Source organism: Peromyscus leucopus, chromosome 8b (genome assembly GCF_004664715.2).
Source record: "Peromyscus leucopus breed LL Stock chromosome 8b, UCI_PerLeu_2.1, whole genome shotgun sequence".
NCBI lineage: Eukaryota > Metazoa > Chordata > Mammalia > Rodentia > Cricetidae > Peromyscus > Peromyscus leucopus.
Window position 1 is genome coordinate 98,056,464 of NC_051086.1, and position 16,047 is coordinate 98,072,510.

Sequence of the window (16,047 nt, forward strand, 5' to 3'; positions counted from 1 at the left end):
CATATCCTCCGTGGGTTTTGTTGTCTCTAGTCACCTTACTCTGGCAGGCACCGCTTTACCTTCCACGCGGTCTGCTGGGTTCAGGTGAGGCCCCGGGTGTGATTATAATCGGGTGCTGCTTTTGAACATGCCAGAAAGTAGTATGATCAACTGGGTGGACTTTCTCAGCTCCCTCCTAACATTTCCTGAGCTTTGAAGCTGCGGGCCAAGGCTTCAAAGGGTGCAGGGGAAGCGCAAACGAATTTGCCACTGATGGGGATTGCGGGTGGGCGTGGCTGCCAAGGAGAGAGAACAGCATACGCCAAGGTCTGGTGGGTCTCCAAGTGTGGTTCCAGGGCAGCGGCAGCGGCAGCAGCAGCAGAGGAGCTTGTTGAAGATTCTAATTCTCAGGTATTCTAAACTCCAGGAGTGGGAACTAGAGCTGTTTTTTAATCATCTTCCAGGAGATTCTGTCTAGAAACTAGAAGTTGAGAATCACGACTCCAGCAGAGGCCTGAGGATGCTTTGGATGGAGGGGCAGGATGGCAAGCCAGCTTTGTGAAGAGCGTGGGAGCCAGACAAGGGGCTATATGCTTTGTCTTCAGGGACGGCCTTCAGGTTTTAAGCAGGGTAGGTGGTACTCACACACCTGAGAGTGCCAGCATTTCCCAGAGTTGGAGACCCTCTGAGTCCCCCTTCACACACACACACACACACACACACCATGCCCTGACACCAGAGCTATCAGATCGCAGACTCTCCGGACCCCAGGACAATGCTTTTGGGGCCAGGAGGTGGTGATCTCACACGCAGACACACTTGGAGTCGTGGAAGGGACCCGGAGCACCAAGATCCCTCCTAGGAGACAAGAGCGGAAGGCCGGCCCACTGCCCCGCGCCCAGCCCGCGAGAGGGTGGAGCTTAGGGCCCCGCCCCAGGTCCGCCTATGTGGGCGGAGTGTGTGTGGGCTCTCGGCCCCGCGCCCATGCGCACGCCCGCGGCCGGTTTGCAGGGCCGGACGCGCGCCCCGCGTCCCGGGCAGGAAGATGGTGGCGAGCGCGCGGGTGCAGAAGCTGGTGCGGCGCTACAAGCTGGCGATCGCCACCGCGCTGGCCATCCTGCTGCTGCAGGGCCTGGTGGTGTGGAGCTTCAGCGGCCTGGAGGAGGACGAGCCGGGAGAGGTGCTCCGACGGCCGTGCGGGCGGGCAGGCCGGGCGCGGGGGCGCGCGGGGTCCTGGCGGGGCTGCGGGCGGCCCCGGCCAGGCAAGTGGGGCTTGGGCCGCGTGCGTGCGGGGCGCAGGCAGCCTCCTGGAGCCCGACCTCCGTCCCCCAACGCTCCTTTCCCAGGCCGGCCTGGCGGGCTGCGTGCGGGAGCAGTGCGTGACCCGGAGGCCGGGGCGCCTGGTGGACTGGGGGCCGCGGAGGGAAGAGCGGGTCATAGTGGGGTGGTCTCCGTCCCGGGGAGCGATGAAGGTCAGACGCGGGGATCGGGGCTGGGAGGAACGACTGGGCCCTAGCCTGCTCGAAGGTGGGGAAGCCTCAGGCCAAACTTTCTAAAGTTGGGAGGGGGCGGGGGTGTACGCGCCGTGGGCGGAGGAGTGGGGGCCGAGGGACCCCGGGCATCTATGTTCAGCTGCGCCTGAGAAGCAGCGAGTGGCGGCGAAGTGGAACTCGGGGTGGAATTATGGCCTGTGACAAAGTGTATATGCCCGGGAATAAGAGTGAACGGGAGTGACCCCCAAGGGAAAAAACTGAAGTGTCCTCAAGGCGTGGCCAGGGAAGAACCTGGGTGAATCTTCAGGAGGGCATGGGAATGGGAAGGTGAGCTGTGGAGTTGGCCTCAGGACTTCAAAGGAGCAGGAAGCCATCTCTGGCTCTGGGGTATTGGGAACAGCAGCTGCAGATTAGAGCCCCAGACCCTGACTCCAGGCTTTTTCTTCCTCTTGATGGTGCTTGAGTTGCAGTCTCAGACACCCTCCTGGCAGTGTGGTTAGGAGGGGTCCAGTAGGGTCTGGGTCCCTTCTGGAAAGGAGGTGAGGATTTGCCAAATCAAAGCCCTAAGCCGTGGCCAGTGGTCAGGGGTTCCTGCTTCTGGCCCCCATGTCCCTGTGTCTCCAGGGCTCTGTTGTCATATCCTTTTGGGCTTTACCTGGCAGGGTGAAGGCATGGAGCCTGGAAGCCTTTTCCCCCTGCACCTGGTCAGTCCCAAATACCTGATGTGGAGACTGGGAGAAGAATTGCCCTTCTGGGTTTCGGGGAGAATCAAGACACTGGGGTGGTGAGGGGAACAGGAACAGAGAGACTTGGGACCAGGACTCCAAAAGGAGCTGAGGACAGTCAGTCATGGGGAAGCTGGCTCTGTGACTTGCTGTAGGGAGTGAGCTTGGTCTGTGTGCACAAAGAGAGGAGAAAGTTTCAGTCAGATGAAGTCTCTTTGGGCAACTGGGACATCTCAGATGGAGTGGGCCGCAGAGGCAGATGAGGAGCCGGGTCTGTGTGAGGGGGAGGCTGGTGAGGAAAAGCATGTCGGGCACCTGAGTCTTCTCGGAAGTGGATGGCTCAGTGGCTGGGGGTTTGAGTCAATGAACGGCCTGAGCCCCTGCTGCTCTGCCCGTAGCTGGGGATGGAGAACTGGAGAGAGGTGAGAGAATTTGAGGCCTCACCCTCCCGGCACACCCCCCCCCCCCCACACACACACACATACCTTGCTGAAGCTGAGAAAGGAATCCTGGACCAGAATGGAGGAAGGTCCCAGATGGCCTAAATATTGTGGTGTGAAGGAGCCTGGCAGCCACCTCACCAGACTGGGGTTGTGAAGGAGCATCGTGTAGTGCTTGAGGTCAGCACACAAGAAAGACTACGCTCTTCACAGCCTTGTCCTGGCTCTGCTATCAGGTGGACCGCCTCCAGCCACTTCTTCTTCTTTGGGGGTAGTGGTAGCACTGTTTTTTGGGCAATGAAAACTACAAAATGAAGTAGTCCCTGTGAATGCTTGCAGGAATTCTCAGCACCTGCTAAGCTGTCGGGACATCATCGCACATGGTCTCAACACTGTACCCTGGGACATACGTTCAGTCAGTCAGTCAGTCAGCACATACTCAATTCTCTCCTATCAGGCACTGGGCTCATACTAGGAATACAGAAATAAAGAATAGATGAGGTCCTGACCTACAGGGCAGACAGTCTACAGCGAGAGCCAGCCAGAGAGAGGAAGCTAGAATAACAAGGGGGCTGGATCAGATCAGGAGGCTGGGAAAGGCTTCCTCCAGGAAGAGGTGGGCAGGAGAGTTTGAGCAGAAGGTTCTCAGGAGAGTGGGCTGAGCTGGGGATCCTCGGGGAATGGATAGAGGGTGGGGCACTTTCCCTAAAGATGGCTCCATCCTGTATGGCCAAAGAGACCACAATAAGGGACTTGAGTGGGTTTTATTGTAAGTGCAGTGGGAAAGTTCCACAGCAGGAGCCAATGTGCATTAAGGAGAGCACTCTGCTGCCTGTGGAGGGGTGGAGAGTGGATACCTGGGATGATCACTAACCCCCAAAGAGCCACTTGACGCTATTCAAAGCTTTCACGGGCATCCTTTCACTGCTTGTTTTAAATGCAGTCTGAGAAGTCCGAGGTGGGGGTGGGTAGGTGGGGGGTGAGCATCTCTGTGTTCGCTTTCTTCATGGCTCAGGGAGGGTTCAAGGATTTTTCAGTCGGGAAGCGGCAGAGGACTTTATATGCCCCCTTACCAGGGAGGAGGGGAGCTCTGAGGCCGGAATGCATCCAGCCAGAGCACCACGCTGATCTCAGAGGCTATTGAAGGCAGCCTGTTAAGAGACATAGCGTGAGGCTCTGGGACCTGCCTGAGAGGGTTCCGGAGTGGGGGCTGGCTACCCACCAGGGCCTTTCTGTTTCCTCATCGCTGCCTTCTGGTCCCTAGCCTCCTCTGGGATTGTCCTTCTCAGGGTCAGCCAGCTCCCTGCTGCAGTGCAGGGCACCACCATGCCTATTTCCTCCCACATCCTGTCCCCCACCACAGCCAGCCTGGCTCTGTGCCCTCCTGCCCTACCCTCCTGACCAGCCTCCTGAGGCACGGATACAGGCTTTGACCCCTGGAACTCCTACCTCTTTGCCATCACTACCCTCCCAGTCTTGGGAATGCCTTCTTGTGCTCGCTGTGTGGCTGGGTCAGATGCCACTACTCTGTAGGTTGGCCAGCCCAGGGTGCCCTCCCCAGTATGAGCATGGAACAGGGTCTGCCGACTACGCCCACGTCTCAGACAAGGATGGACATCCATCCCTACACTTATTGAGTAGCTCTGAGAGAAGCCTGGGAAGTACTGTGGAGTAGGGGTAGGATTGTGGCCTGAAGGTAGCGCCCAGGCTCTTCCCTGTTCCTCTGGACAAGGGCAGGGGAACCGAACACTGGACTCCACCCTGAGTCCGCCATGTCTGACAGCCTGAGCCTTGGCCTCACGCTGACTATTTCCGTCTCAGTTCCCAGTAGCAGCCTTTGTGCACACTGTACTTACACCAAGACCTCTCTGGCCATTCATTTGAACGTTACTTCACTGGGTGTTTATGATCGTGACGACATACTCTTCTGGACTCTATGAATATGCCAGTGAGCACACAAGCTGAAGTCCCCCGGCAGTGTTTACAGCCATGGGAGAGACAGACAGAAGGGCATGGAATAAATCAATTCATGTTAGGATGGTGGAGGAGATCGGTGCGTTTCTTAGGAAAATGTATTGTTGTGTTATGGATGGATATGTGGATGTGGGTGGGTACGCTTGGGCCTTGGCATGCATATGGAGGTCAAAGGGCAGTTTGTGGGCCTCATTTCTTTGCTTCTACAATGTGAGATCCAGCTCAGGCTGTCAGACTTGGTAGTAGGTGCCCTTACCGGCCAAGCCGTCCTGTTGGCCCAAGATCCTCATATTTCTGTGGGGAAAGTAAAATGAGCTCAGGGAGGCTAGAGGTTTTGGTCCAGGCAAGCCTTGCTGAGAAACCCAACCTGAGCAAAGAGTCAAAGAGGCAAAGGATGAGCTGTGGGGTATCTACGGAGGGCACCTAGACTGAGGGCACAGCCAAGACAGAACCTGAGCCAGGCATGCCAGGTGGGGAGGAGAGAATGAGGCAAAGGGATCCATCGACGGGGGCAGGGTGGTGGTGGTGGGGATAGCTAGTCTAGAGCCTGAGAGGAGAGGCCACCGGCTAGGTCTGATCATGGGGATGTAAATTCTAAAAGGAGGGGCTGGAGAGATGACTCCACAGTTAAGAGCACTGGCTGCTCTTCCAGAGGACCCCGGGTTCAATTCCCAGCACCCACATGGCAGCTCACAGCTGTTTGTATTTCCAGTCCCAGGGGAATCCATTGCCTTCTTTTGGCCTCCACCAGGCATTACACACATGTGGTGCACAGACATGCATGCAGGCAAAATACCTCTACACATAAAAATAATAAATAAATAAATAAATACGTAAATAAGTGTTCAAAAGTTCTAAAAGAAACACTGGTGACTGTGATGAGGAAAGACAGGAAGGGACAAGCGCATGAGCGGGGGCATCGGGAGATCAGGCTGAGGGCAGTGGGGAGACAGTGAGATTCTCTGTATTCTCACGCATTCACGATGGATTGGATGTGGGGTATAAGGCGAAGAGAAGAATCAAAGTTGCCGTCAGGGCTGGGGGCTGTAGCGTCGTGGGAGAGCATTTGCTTAGCATCAGGAGGTTCTTTACCTCATCCTCAGAGCCACCTGTCTCCTCCAAAGAAAAAAACTGGACTCCCAGCACATTTGGTTAGAGCCACAAAAGGTTGTCGCTCACATCACTCACTGAGATGTGAAGACTGGAGTGGGAGGGGGAGGAGGAACAGGAGGCATTTGCACTTGGACTTGGGGTTCTGAGTTCCCAAGGAAGATGCCGGGGAGGCTGCTTGTTCCATGCCTGAAGGTTCAAGGGAGCTTTCCAGTCCAAAGAGATGAATCTGAGATGTGGGCGGTATAAGGATGGTATGTAGAAAGTGCCAGGCTGAATGAGCTCCCCGGGAAGCAAAGGCTGGAGTCAGCTGGAGTGCAGGACAGGCCCCGGGGCTGCCCTGGGAGCCAGGAGACTGATGAGCGGCGGCGGATGGGGAGGACCCAGGTGCCCCCTGTAAGCCACGCAGGAAGCGGGGTTACAGAGAGGTGTGTGTCTGTAGGACTCAGCATGCTGGACAAGAGCGCTGGAGGAGAGGCAGGACTCTCTCAGGATGCCCAGAGGGAAGGGACAGCCAAGGGAGCTGGCCTCTGTGGTACAGTTTCACAGTCGATGTCTCATCTGATCCTCACCCTCACAGCTGAGGGACTATGCTCAGAGAAGTTTGGTGGCAGGGCAGGCCAGAGCACTCCTAGGACACCCCTTGCCTCTGTCCCTTCCCACTCACAGGCATTAATTAGCCAAATGTCTTCCATGTACCAGCTAGTCTGTCAGACCCTGGGAAGATGGCCTGACATGGCCACTGACTGCTAGAGGAACATCCGGGGTCTCAGAGCTCAGTGTACCCCCACTGCCCCCCACTCTGGGGCAGATGAAGTGGCTGTCCACCTGGGGACTCGAGCCGATCTGAAAGGACAAGCGAGGAAGGGGAGTGGGGAGCGGAGAGGAGGGTGAGTTGAGCTGACCCAGGCCATTTGGGGTAGCAGGCAGCATGGAGTCCCCTTGAGAGAGCCTGTCACAAGTGCAGAGGTTGGCAGCCTCCAGCTGTGGGCCTGCAGCCAACGAGACCTCACGTTCCAGCCACAGGCAGTCCTGATGCAGGAGGGCCCATTGGGCCGACCACAGCTCGGCTGCGTTTGGGGGGCTCTGGAGCCTCCTGCCGCTCTCCGGGCTTGTCTGACAGACTTGCTTTGTGCCAGAAACCTTCCTTTGCCGGCTCCTGCTTGCGCCCCCGTTATTCACAGGGTACCTTCAGCAACGCACCCTGCCTCAGTCTCCTGGGAGACCCATCCAGTGTTAGGGTCTCAGGCTTCATGACTACCCCTCCCTTCTGAGCCACTCCCCTGTTGTAGCCTCAGTCTTCCCACGTGAAGAGCTGTAGTGCAACAACCAATGCTTTGGATGCAGACGGAGGTTAATGTTGTCTTCCCAGCCAGCCCTTGTGAGAGGCATGAGTCTCAGTGTGGGGCACTCCTTGGTCCCCTGCAGGCTCTGTACACCCTTCTATTGGAGAAGGCATGGACGTGTACTTTAAAATCTGCTGGAGAGAAAGTGGCCAGAGCCCGGAGCGGGCAAAGGAAGTGCAGTGCTATGTGATCTTCGATCTGGAGGGGCCACGTGAGGTGCGGTGGCCTGAGGTGAGAGCCTCCGCCAGCTGGCCCTGTTCGTGCAGAGCTACTGAGTGAGCGGGACTTTTCCTGTCAAAGGTGGCAGGGAGCTTCTAGAGTTCAGGGTAACCCTGGCCAGGATGGAACTTGAGGAAGAGGAAGAGGCGAGCGACTGCTAACTGTGACCTGTGTGTCCCTTACAGAAAGGACGGCAGAGGAAGCCGCGGCCGCTGGACCCCGGTGAGGGCTCTAAGGACACAGACAGCTCCGCAGGGCGTAGGGGCAGTGCTGGTAAGAGGCATGGGCGCTGGCGGGGCCGGGCCGAGAGCCCAGGTGTGCCTGTGGCCAAGGTGGTGCGGGCGGTAACCAGCCGTCACAGAGCCAGCCGACGGGTCCCGCCTGCCCCGCCTCCCGAGGCACCGGGCCGCCAGAACCTGAGTGGAGCAGCAGCTGGGGAGGCACTGATGGGGGCCGCCGGCTTCCCGCCACACGGAGACACAGGGAGCGTGGAGGGTGCCCCCCAGCCCACGGACAACAGCTTCACTCCAAAGTGCGAGATTGTGGGCAAGGACGCGCTGTCAGCCCTGGCCCGGGCCAGCACCAAGCAGTGCCAACAGGAGATCGCCAACGTGGTGTGCCTGCACCAAGCTGGGAACCTCATGCCCAAGGCTGTGCCTCGTCACTGCCAGCTGGCTGGTGAGCGACTAGGGTACTCTGGCCCTTCCCAGAAACGGATAGGAAGTGGTGTGGCCCAGATCTTCATGCTCATTTCCCAGATGGCCCTCCTTGTCTGAAGTCTTGTTAAATGTACCTACCAGTTGGCAGAGGGGCAGCTGGGACCAGGGCTCCGAGTCGAGGCTTCTTCTGTCGGGAGGCAGGCAGGCAGCCTTCTCCTCATCTCACTAATGTCCCTGTCTACTCCACTCAGGCAAGATGAGTCCTGGCATCCAGTGGGAAGAGATTCGGGCTCAGCAGCCTGTTGGTGGCCCGCCGGTACGCATTGCCTACATGCTGGTGGTTCATGGTCGTGCCATCCGCCAGCTGAAGCGTCTTCTCAAGGCTGTCTACCACGAGCAGCACTTCTTTTATATCCATGTGGACAAGGTACTTGTGGGCTGGGAAGACCCAGAGGAGCCGGTTAACAGAGCAGAGACTCTGAAGGCTGTAGACAGGTAGCCTAGGGAAGGTCGGCTCAGCTACCTAGAGGAAGGCAAGTTGAGGTCCAGACTGGTCGGGCATAAGATGGTGTGGCCGATGAGGAGCTAGAGTCCTGCCACTTGCTCTGTGTCTCTTGTGCTCTGTCCCCAGGTGGGTGGGGGCTACAACCTTGGTGCCAGCTCCATCTGCTGAGCATCCCTTCTCCCTCAGCGTTCCAACTACCTGTACCGGGAGGTGGTGGAGCTGGCCCAGCACTATGACAACGTGCGGGTGACGCCTTGGCGCATGGTCACCATCTGGGGCGGGGCCAGCCTTCTGAGGATGTACCTGCGGAGCATGAAGGACCTGCTGGAGATTCCTGGCTGGGCCTGGGACTTCTTCATCAACCTGAGTGCCACTGACTATCCAACCAGGTATGAGGACGGGTGGGAATGGAGTCCCATCTGTGGCGTCAGGGTTGGAGGGTCCATTTTTGTCCGCCATCTCATTCTGAAAGTCTCCACAGCCCAGACATGGTCCCTTGACCCCAGTCAAGAATTGGGGTGTGGGGCCAGTAAAAGGTGGTCTGACGATTGGGATTAATAAGAAATGGGAGTGCTGGAGAGATGGCTCAGAGGTTAAGAGCACCGACTGCTCTCCCAGAGGGTCCTGAGTTCAATTCCCAGCACCCACATGGTGGTTCACAACCATCCAGAATGAGTTCTGGTGCCCTCTTCTGGCCGGCAAGGACACATACAGGCAGAACATTGTATACATAATAAATAAATAAATAAATAAATAAATAAATAAATAAATAAATAAATAAATAAACCTTTAAAAAAATAAATAAGAAATAGGGAGGAAGAGCCAGAGGCTTGGACCTGGAGTGCTGGGTCAGATTGCAGAGGTAGAGGAGAGATGGCATCTTGTCTGGGTCCCACAAGGGTCAGACAGGGGTCAGGCACACGACATAATAGCTCCTGTGAGAAGGGAAGGTCCGGGAGGTGAAGGTCATTTGTGCTAGAGGGTATCTGCTCTGGGACAGGGACTGAGCGCCTGCTGCACAAATTCCCTTCCCTCACCAGGACAAATGAGGAGCTGGTGGCATTCTTATCCAAGAACCGGGACAAGAATTTCCTCAAGTCACATGGGCGAGACAATTCCAGGTGAGACAGGTGGGGAAGGAGGCCCTGACGTCTTGCGCAATGCCTCCCACACAAGGGCACCTGAGGGCCCCAGCCCTGGGTTGTAAAGCCCCTAGCCCAGTCGTAAGTGAAGGCTGGTTGTTGCCGGGTAGAAAGGCTTGGGCTCCTTTCTCTGGGACCTTCAGGCATGGCCTTTCTGCCTCCCTCAGGTTCATCAAGAAGCAAGGCCTGGACCGGCTTTTCCATGAGTGTGATTCTCACATGTGGCGCCTGGGTGAACGGCAGATCCCGGCAGGCATCGTGGTGGATGGCGGCTCCGACTGGTTCGTGCTGACGCGCAGCTTTGTGGAATACGTGGTGTATACGGATGACCCCCTCGTGGCGCAGCTTCGCCAGTTCTATACGTACACGTTGCTTCCAGCCGAGGTGGGTGGCAGGTAGGCACAGAGGCCAGGGCGGGCGCTGGTTGAAGGGCCCGTGGTTCACCCTCCCCCCCTCTCCCCGCCATCTGCAGTCCTTCTTCCACACAGTGCTGGAGAACAGCCCGGCCTGCGAGAGCCTGGTGGACAACAACCTGCGCGTCACCAACTGGAACCGGAAGCTGGGCTGCAAGTGCCAGTACAAACACATCGTGGACTGGTGTGGCTGCTCCCCCAACGACTTCAAACCGCAGGACTTCCTGCGGCTTCAGGTGCTCTCCCTCGGCCCCGGGAAGCCTGCGCCCCAGCGTTCCCCCACAAGCTTTCTGGGTCAGAAGGGCAGGGTGGGTTTCCGCCTGGAGCAGCTAGCCCCTTGGACCTGGGCGGCTGCGGCGGCGGCAGCAGCAGCAGCAGCAGCAGCAGCAGCAGCAGCAGGTGGAAAAGTCAGAGAGACCGTGCTAGGAAGTGCTGAGGGGGCGGCCCCTGTGTTCTGGGGCCCGCAGAGCCCTTCATCTTCTTGGTCTCTTCCTCCCCAGCAAGTCTCCAGACCCACCTTCTTTGCCCGGAAGTTTGAGTCGACTGTGAACCAGGAAGTCCTGGAAATTTTGGACCTCCACCTGTACGGCAGCTACCCACCCAACACACCGGCCCTCAAGGCCTACTGGGAGAATACCTATGACGTGGCGGATGGCCCCAGTGGGCTCAGCGATGTCTTACTCACCGCTTACACAGCCTTTGCCCGGCTCAGCCTGCGTCATGCTGCCACTGCTGTACCCCCACTGGCCACTGCACTCTGCAGGTAAGTCCCCCCTCTTCTGACGTATGGCAGGCCCTTCGAGTATGGTGCCTAGAGGGAGGCCCAAGTCAGGGACAGCCCTGCCCAGAGTGAGTCCGGGAAGGAAAAAAAATTTTTTTAAGCAGGGTAAAGAAGAACCAGGACCACGTGGGGCATGAGATTTGGGGCCCAAGAAATACCTGGCGCTGGGGCTTCCCAGTACCTCTCCCTGGGACTCTAGGTGGTGTCAGGTGTGCTGATGGCATCTCCTTTTCTCCCTGCTGAAACCTTCCTAGGTTTGAGCCCAGGGGGTTGCCGTCCAGCGTGCACCTGTATTTCTATGACGACCATTTCCAGGGCTACCTGGTGACGCAGGCGGTGCAGCCCTCAGCCCAGGGGCCAGCAGAGACGCTTGAGATGTGGCTGATGCCCCAGGGGTCGCTGAAACTGTTGGGGCGCAGTGACCAGGCCAGCCGGCTCCAGAGTCTGGAGGTGGGACAGGTCCTCCCCCTTGCTTTCTCCTGACCCCCAGCAAGACGCAGGGAGTGGGAAGAGAGGGACAGACACCAAGGGAGGGGTAAGGACTCCATCAGACCTTTATGGGCTGGGCTCTCTGGGCTCTGCTTTCCCAATAACGGCAGCCTTGGTGATGCCACACACACACAGATGTACCTATACCACCCTCACAGGCACACACTAAGGGGTCATCTCAGATGGCACAGGGAGTAGGGACGGAACTCTCAGTCCTGATCTCCTCAAGTGCAAAGATTCCTGGGGCTTGGACAGTCCAGATGAGCTTTGGGTGTCCTTTCCTAGAGGTTCTGGCTTTGTGGGGGGTGGTCTGCCTTTATGGGCCCCACCATTGCAGAATGGTTCAGGTGGCAGCCCGGAATAAACCTCAGAGCTGGGAGAGATGCTTCGGTTCTAGACTCACCCCTTCAGTTTGAAGATAGGGAAACCGAGGCCCTGAAAGAGGTAGTGACTGACCTGAGGTTACACCATGAGAGGCGGCACGAGATGAGATAGAGGAAGAACTTCTCCTCGGCTTCTGCCCAGCGGCCTCCCTCCCTACAGGTTGGCACTGAGTGGGACCCCAAAGAACGTCTCTTCCGGAACTTTGGGGGCCTGCTGGGACCATTGGATGAGCCTGTTGCCATGCAGCGCTGGGCCCGGGGCCCCAACCTCACGGCCACCGTGGTCTGGATCGACCCGACCTACGTTGTGGCCACATCCTATGACATCACGGTAGACGCGGACACTGAAGTCACGCAGTACAAGCCCCCACTGAGCCGGCCGCTGCGGCCAGGAGCCTGGACTGTTCGATTGCTTCAGTTCTGGGAACCCCTGGGGGAGACCCGCTTCCTTGTGCTGCCATTGACCTTCAACCGCAAACTACCTCTCAGGAAAGGTAAGGATGTCGTCCTCCAGTGATGCCCAGATCCCAGATAGAACAGGATTGTCCAGGGTGCCGACCCCACGGCTGAGTCAAAGGGGAGAAGGCAGGGCTTTGGTCTTCCACTCCTGCATTGTGGTGGTGGGGAAAGGGAAGCCTGAGAGTCGGGCAGACTGCAGTTGGGAATGTGGCTCTGCCCTTGTAAGCGGGCCCTGAGCTCTGGGAATTACTCAACATTTTCATTTGTTAAGTAAGGATGGCACAAGTATGGGAGACCCCTGGGTGACTGGGACAAAAGTCACTCCAGCTTGATTTAGTGAAAAACAGAAAATGACTAGAAGAATGTGGGGCTTTCCTTCACAGTGCCCAGAAAATGCCTCAGGTCTCACCGGGGACTTGGGTGCTGTATTCTAAGGCATCTTGTCCCTCATCCTGTCCTGTCTCTGATGCTCCTCCATACCTAATGCTCCCAGTGCAGCAGAGCTGGATTAGGGCCTTGAGACCCTCAGGTCCCACGTAGCTTGGGATAGCCAGATTCACATGGCCCCCTGGTGATTTGGCCGAGGCTAAGGGGACAGGCCAGGGGCAGCTGGAAGCTGAGCACACTCCTACAGGGGTTACCTCTGAAGGTGCTGGAATGGATGCTGGCTCAGAGTGGTGAGAAGTGGTGTCGCGTGGGTAGCTCGTTCCTTTCCCCAAGGCACCCTGTCACAAGAAGGAAGAGCAGGAGTAACCCAAAGAGATCAGGACAAGGGGCTGGGGCAGATACGGGGCAGGCAGGCCCGTTCCCCATTGGATGAAGGAGACAGCAGGCTGAGCAGTCAGCTCTGCGACTAGACTTCAAAGGACAAAGGTAGAGCGTGTTCTGAGCCAAGGTAAAGGTTGGCACGTGTCTGCATGAGAGGATGAAGAAGGTACAGAGGCTGTGGGAAGGAGGCAGGCCAGGCAAGCCAGCCCAGTGTAAAGAACAGGCTGCCCAGGGCGCTGGCGGCTCCTGTGGTTGTCAGGAAGGCTGTGGATGACACAGACCAGAGCAGCCTTATTTCCTAAAGTGCCTTGTTCAACATGAGTCTAAAGTTAGGGGTAGGGGATTTAGCTCAGTAAGGCCCTGGCTTCTGACCTCAGCTTTAAAAAAATCCTAAAATTGGGAATTTAGGATTTTTTAAAATACTTAAAAAAAATACTTTTTTTATTTTGCTTATTTATTTACTGAGATACTGTCTTACAATGGAGCCCAGGCTACCTGGAACTCACTGTATAGCCCACTCTGGCTTTGAACTCTTGCAATCCTCCTGCCTTGGTCTCCTATTTATTAGTTATAACTGTGAGCTACCAGGCTCAGCTACCACTTGGATTTTATACAACTGATGACCTTTTGTTTGTTTGTTTTGTGAGACAGGGTTTCACTGTGTAAGAACCTTGGCTGTCCTGGAACTAGCTCTGTAGATGAGGCTGGCCTTGAACTCAGAGATCCACTTGCCTCCAGAGGGCTGGGAATAAAGGTGTGCACCACCACCGCCCAGCACAACTGATGATTTTATAGGCACAGAAAGTTCCTTAGCTTAGCCCCAGTCCACTCTGTCCGAGGAGACCCCATGGTAAGGTTAGGATGGGAAGTGCTGTGTTCAGCCCTGACTCCTATAGTCTGGCCTCCATGGGACTGAGGGGCATGCTTAACTGTTTGTTTTGTACCCCCAGATGATGCCAGCTGGCTGCACGCGGGACCACCCCACAATGAATACATGGAGCAGAGTTTCCAGGGCCTAAGTGGCATCCTGAACTTGCCTCAGCCAGAGACCATGGAGGAGACTGCCCGGAGGCACACAGAGCTCACGGGTCCTGCACTTGAGGCCTGGACAGACGGGGAGCTGAGCGGTTTCTGGTCTGTGGCAGGATTGTGTGCCATAGGCCCTTCTGCTTGTCCCTCCCTGGAGCTCTGCAGACTGACCAGTTGGAGCTCTCTGTCTCCTGACCCTAAATCGGAGCTGGGGCCTGTCAAAGCTGATGGGCGACTCAGGTAGCAGGGCCCCAGCCAGCACAACCCGGAGGAGCCGGGGAATTAATTGCACCTTACAGACAATGGAGGGACATCTCTCCCACAGACAAGAACCAGAGGCCCAGGCAGTGTGCCCATTTGAGCCATCAGGAACCTGCAGTGAGGGCAGGGATGGTGGGTGTAGTGCTCACTACGGCTAACGGCTCTGCAAGAGACCAGAGGTCCACGGGAACCATGAGGAGGCGCTTCCTCTGCCTCCTCTAGTTTGTACTTTTTTAAATCTCCAGTGAGTGGAGGAGGAGGAAGATGTGCAATAGGGCTCAGAGCAGGCCCAGGGAGTGGGCTGTGGCCATGGGGAGCATCACCGAGCCCATCTGCTCCCGCTCTGGAGAGGTTTTGTCTGCCTCACCCTCCAGAGCCTCCATCCCCAGCCTGGGCCTACGCTGCTCACAGCCGAGGCTGAGAGGCACAGGTGTCCCGCCAGGGTCCGAGGCCGGAGAACAGGTGATTTGGGGGATACCGTGGAGCTGGGCTTTATGGGACGGCGGCTCCTCCGGTAGCCAGGGGACCCTGGGACAGGGGTGGGGCTGGCCCTCAGGCTTTCCAGCACACCTTGCCCTAGCAAATGCAGGACATGAGAGCCTGCTGAGATCCGTGCAGTTTCCCAGGTGTGCCCTGGAAGACGGAGCCCCACTGGCGGCAGAGGAAGACTGTCGGGGCACTCAGAAGAACTTGAAGTTGCATTGTGCCTGAAGCTCAGTGTGAAGTCTGAAATATGCAACAGAGGAAATATATCTCTTATCTCTCCAAGCTGAATGTCCTGGTTTGCATTCTGTTGCCATGATAAAGACCATGACGAAAAGCACGGAGAGGGGCGGGATTTATTTCGTCTTACAGCTTATCGTCCATCATAAAGGGAAGCCAGGGCAGAAACCTGGAGGCAGGCACCCAACACAGGCCTTGGGAAGAATGCTGCCTACTGGCTTGTTCCCCAGTCTCATGATCAGCTACCGTTCTTATGCCTCCCGGGACCACTTGCCCGGGGCTGGTACTCCCCACAGTGGTGGGACCCCCTGACAACAATCATCAATGGAGGCCTTTTCTCAGTTGAGGTACCTTCTTTCCAGATGCTCCTAGCATGTGTCAAGTTGACAGACTAGCCAGCATACTGAGGTTCCACATTTCCTCCTGTGTCTGAGGGAGCTGTGGCTGATCCCTGGGCTTTCTAGAAGTCTAGCTGGCTATCAAAAGTAGCCTTGAAATAGTGATGGTCCCTGAAGCAGGAACAGTTGACAAATCCAACCAGAAGCCAGATGGCTCTCCAGTGGAGCCTTCTTTCTGCAGGAAAATGGGCTCTAGGAGGCTTAGATTCCTCATTGCTACCCAGCAGGCCGGCATTAAGGGCATTTAGTTCTAAAACGCCCCACCAGGCACTCCACTGGGCCGGACTGCAGTCAATGTGGCCCAGGGGTCTTCAGCATCGCTAAGACCCATTCATCCCCCAAGGCTACAGCTTTCTTGCTCTTACTCAAGCCCTGCCTTTGTAGCCTGCCCAGTAGTAGAGGTGGTTGTGGTTATGGCCTACTGGATAGTTCTGTAGCTTGTCCCTTTATGGCCAGGGGCAGGGATTGAACCACTGCCCTAGGACCTGAGTGATTGATGTCTACATTACTCACTTGCCTTGCCTTTCTCAAGCTCTCCCTGATTCTCCTCCTGTCGTCAGTTAAGGGCTCAGTATTGGTCCTCCACACCTTACATAAAATGTGGGAGTCAGAATGAAGGTGTGGGGACCCTGAAAATCACTTCATCAGCTGCCACACTGGGCAGAGCTCAGCTTGGCTTAGCTCGGGGAGTAAGTGGCCGATTGCCCAGGCTGCAGCCTTTCCCCGTTGCCAAGAGAGGGCGCTCCTGACC

The 16,047-nt window shown here is 56.8% G+C and overlaps 1 protein-coding gene across 2 annotated transcripts; it reads left to right on the forward strand.

The window, feature by feature from the left end:
• The first annotated feature begins 937 nt into the window (after positions 1–937).
• Positions 938–14,949, forward strand: Xylt2 (xylosyltransferase 2). Of its 2 annotated transcripts, none has more exons than XM_028868977.2 (11): positions 938–1,159; positions 7,472–7,964; positions 8,197–8,372; positions 8,637–8,839; positions 9,491–9,571; positions 9,760–9,976; positions 10,065–10,241; positions 10,506–10,768; positions 11,041–11,236; positions 11,819–12,152; positions 13,836–14,949. In XM_028868977.2, exons 1-11 carry the CDS (start codon positions 1,025–1,027, stop codon positions 14,156–14,158), a joined length of 2,598 nt encoding a protein of 865 aa, XP_028724810.1. In that variant the 5' UTR covers positions 938–1,024; the 3' UTR covers positions 14,159–14,949. The 2 variants fall into 2 exon arrangements, with proteins under 2 accessions (XP_028724810.1, XP_037056557.1); XM_037200662.1 differs by lacking the exon at positions 938–1,159 and adding an exon at positions 5,415–7,298.
• The last annotated feature ends 1,098 nt before the right edge of the window (positions 14,950–16,047 follow it).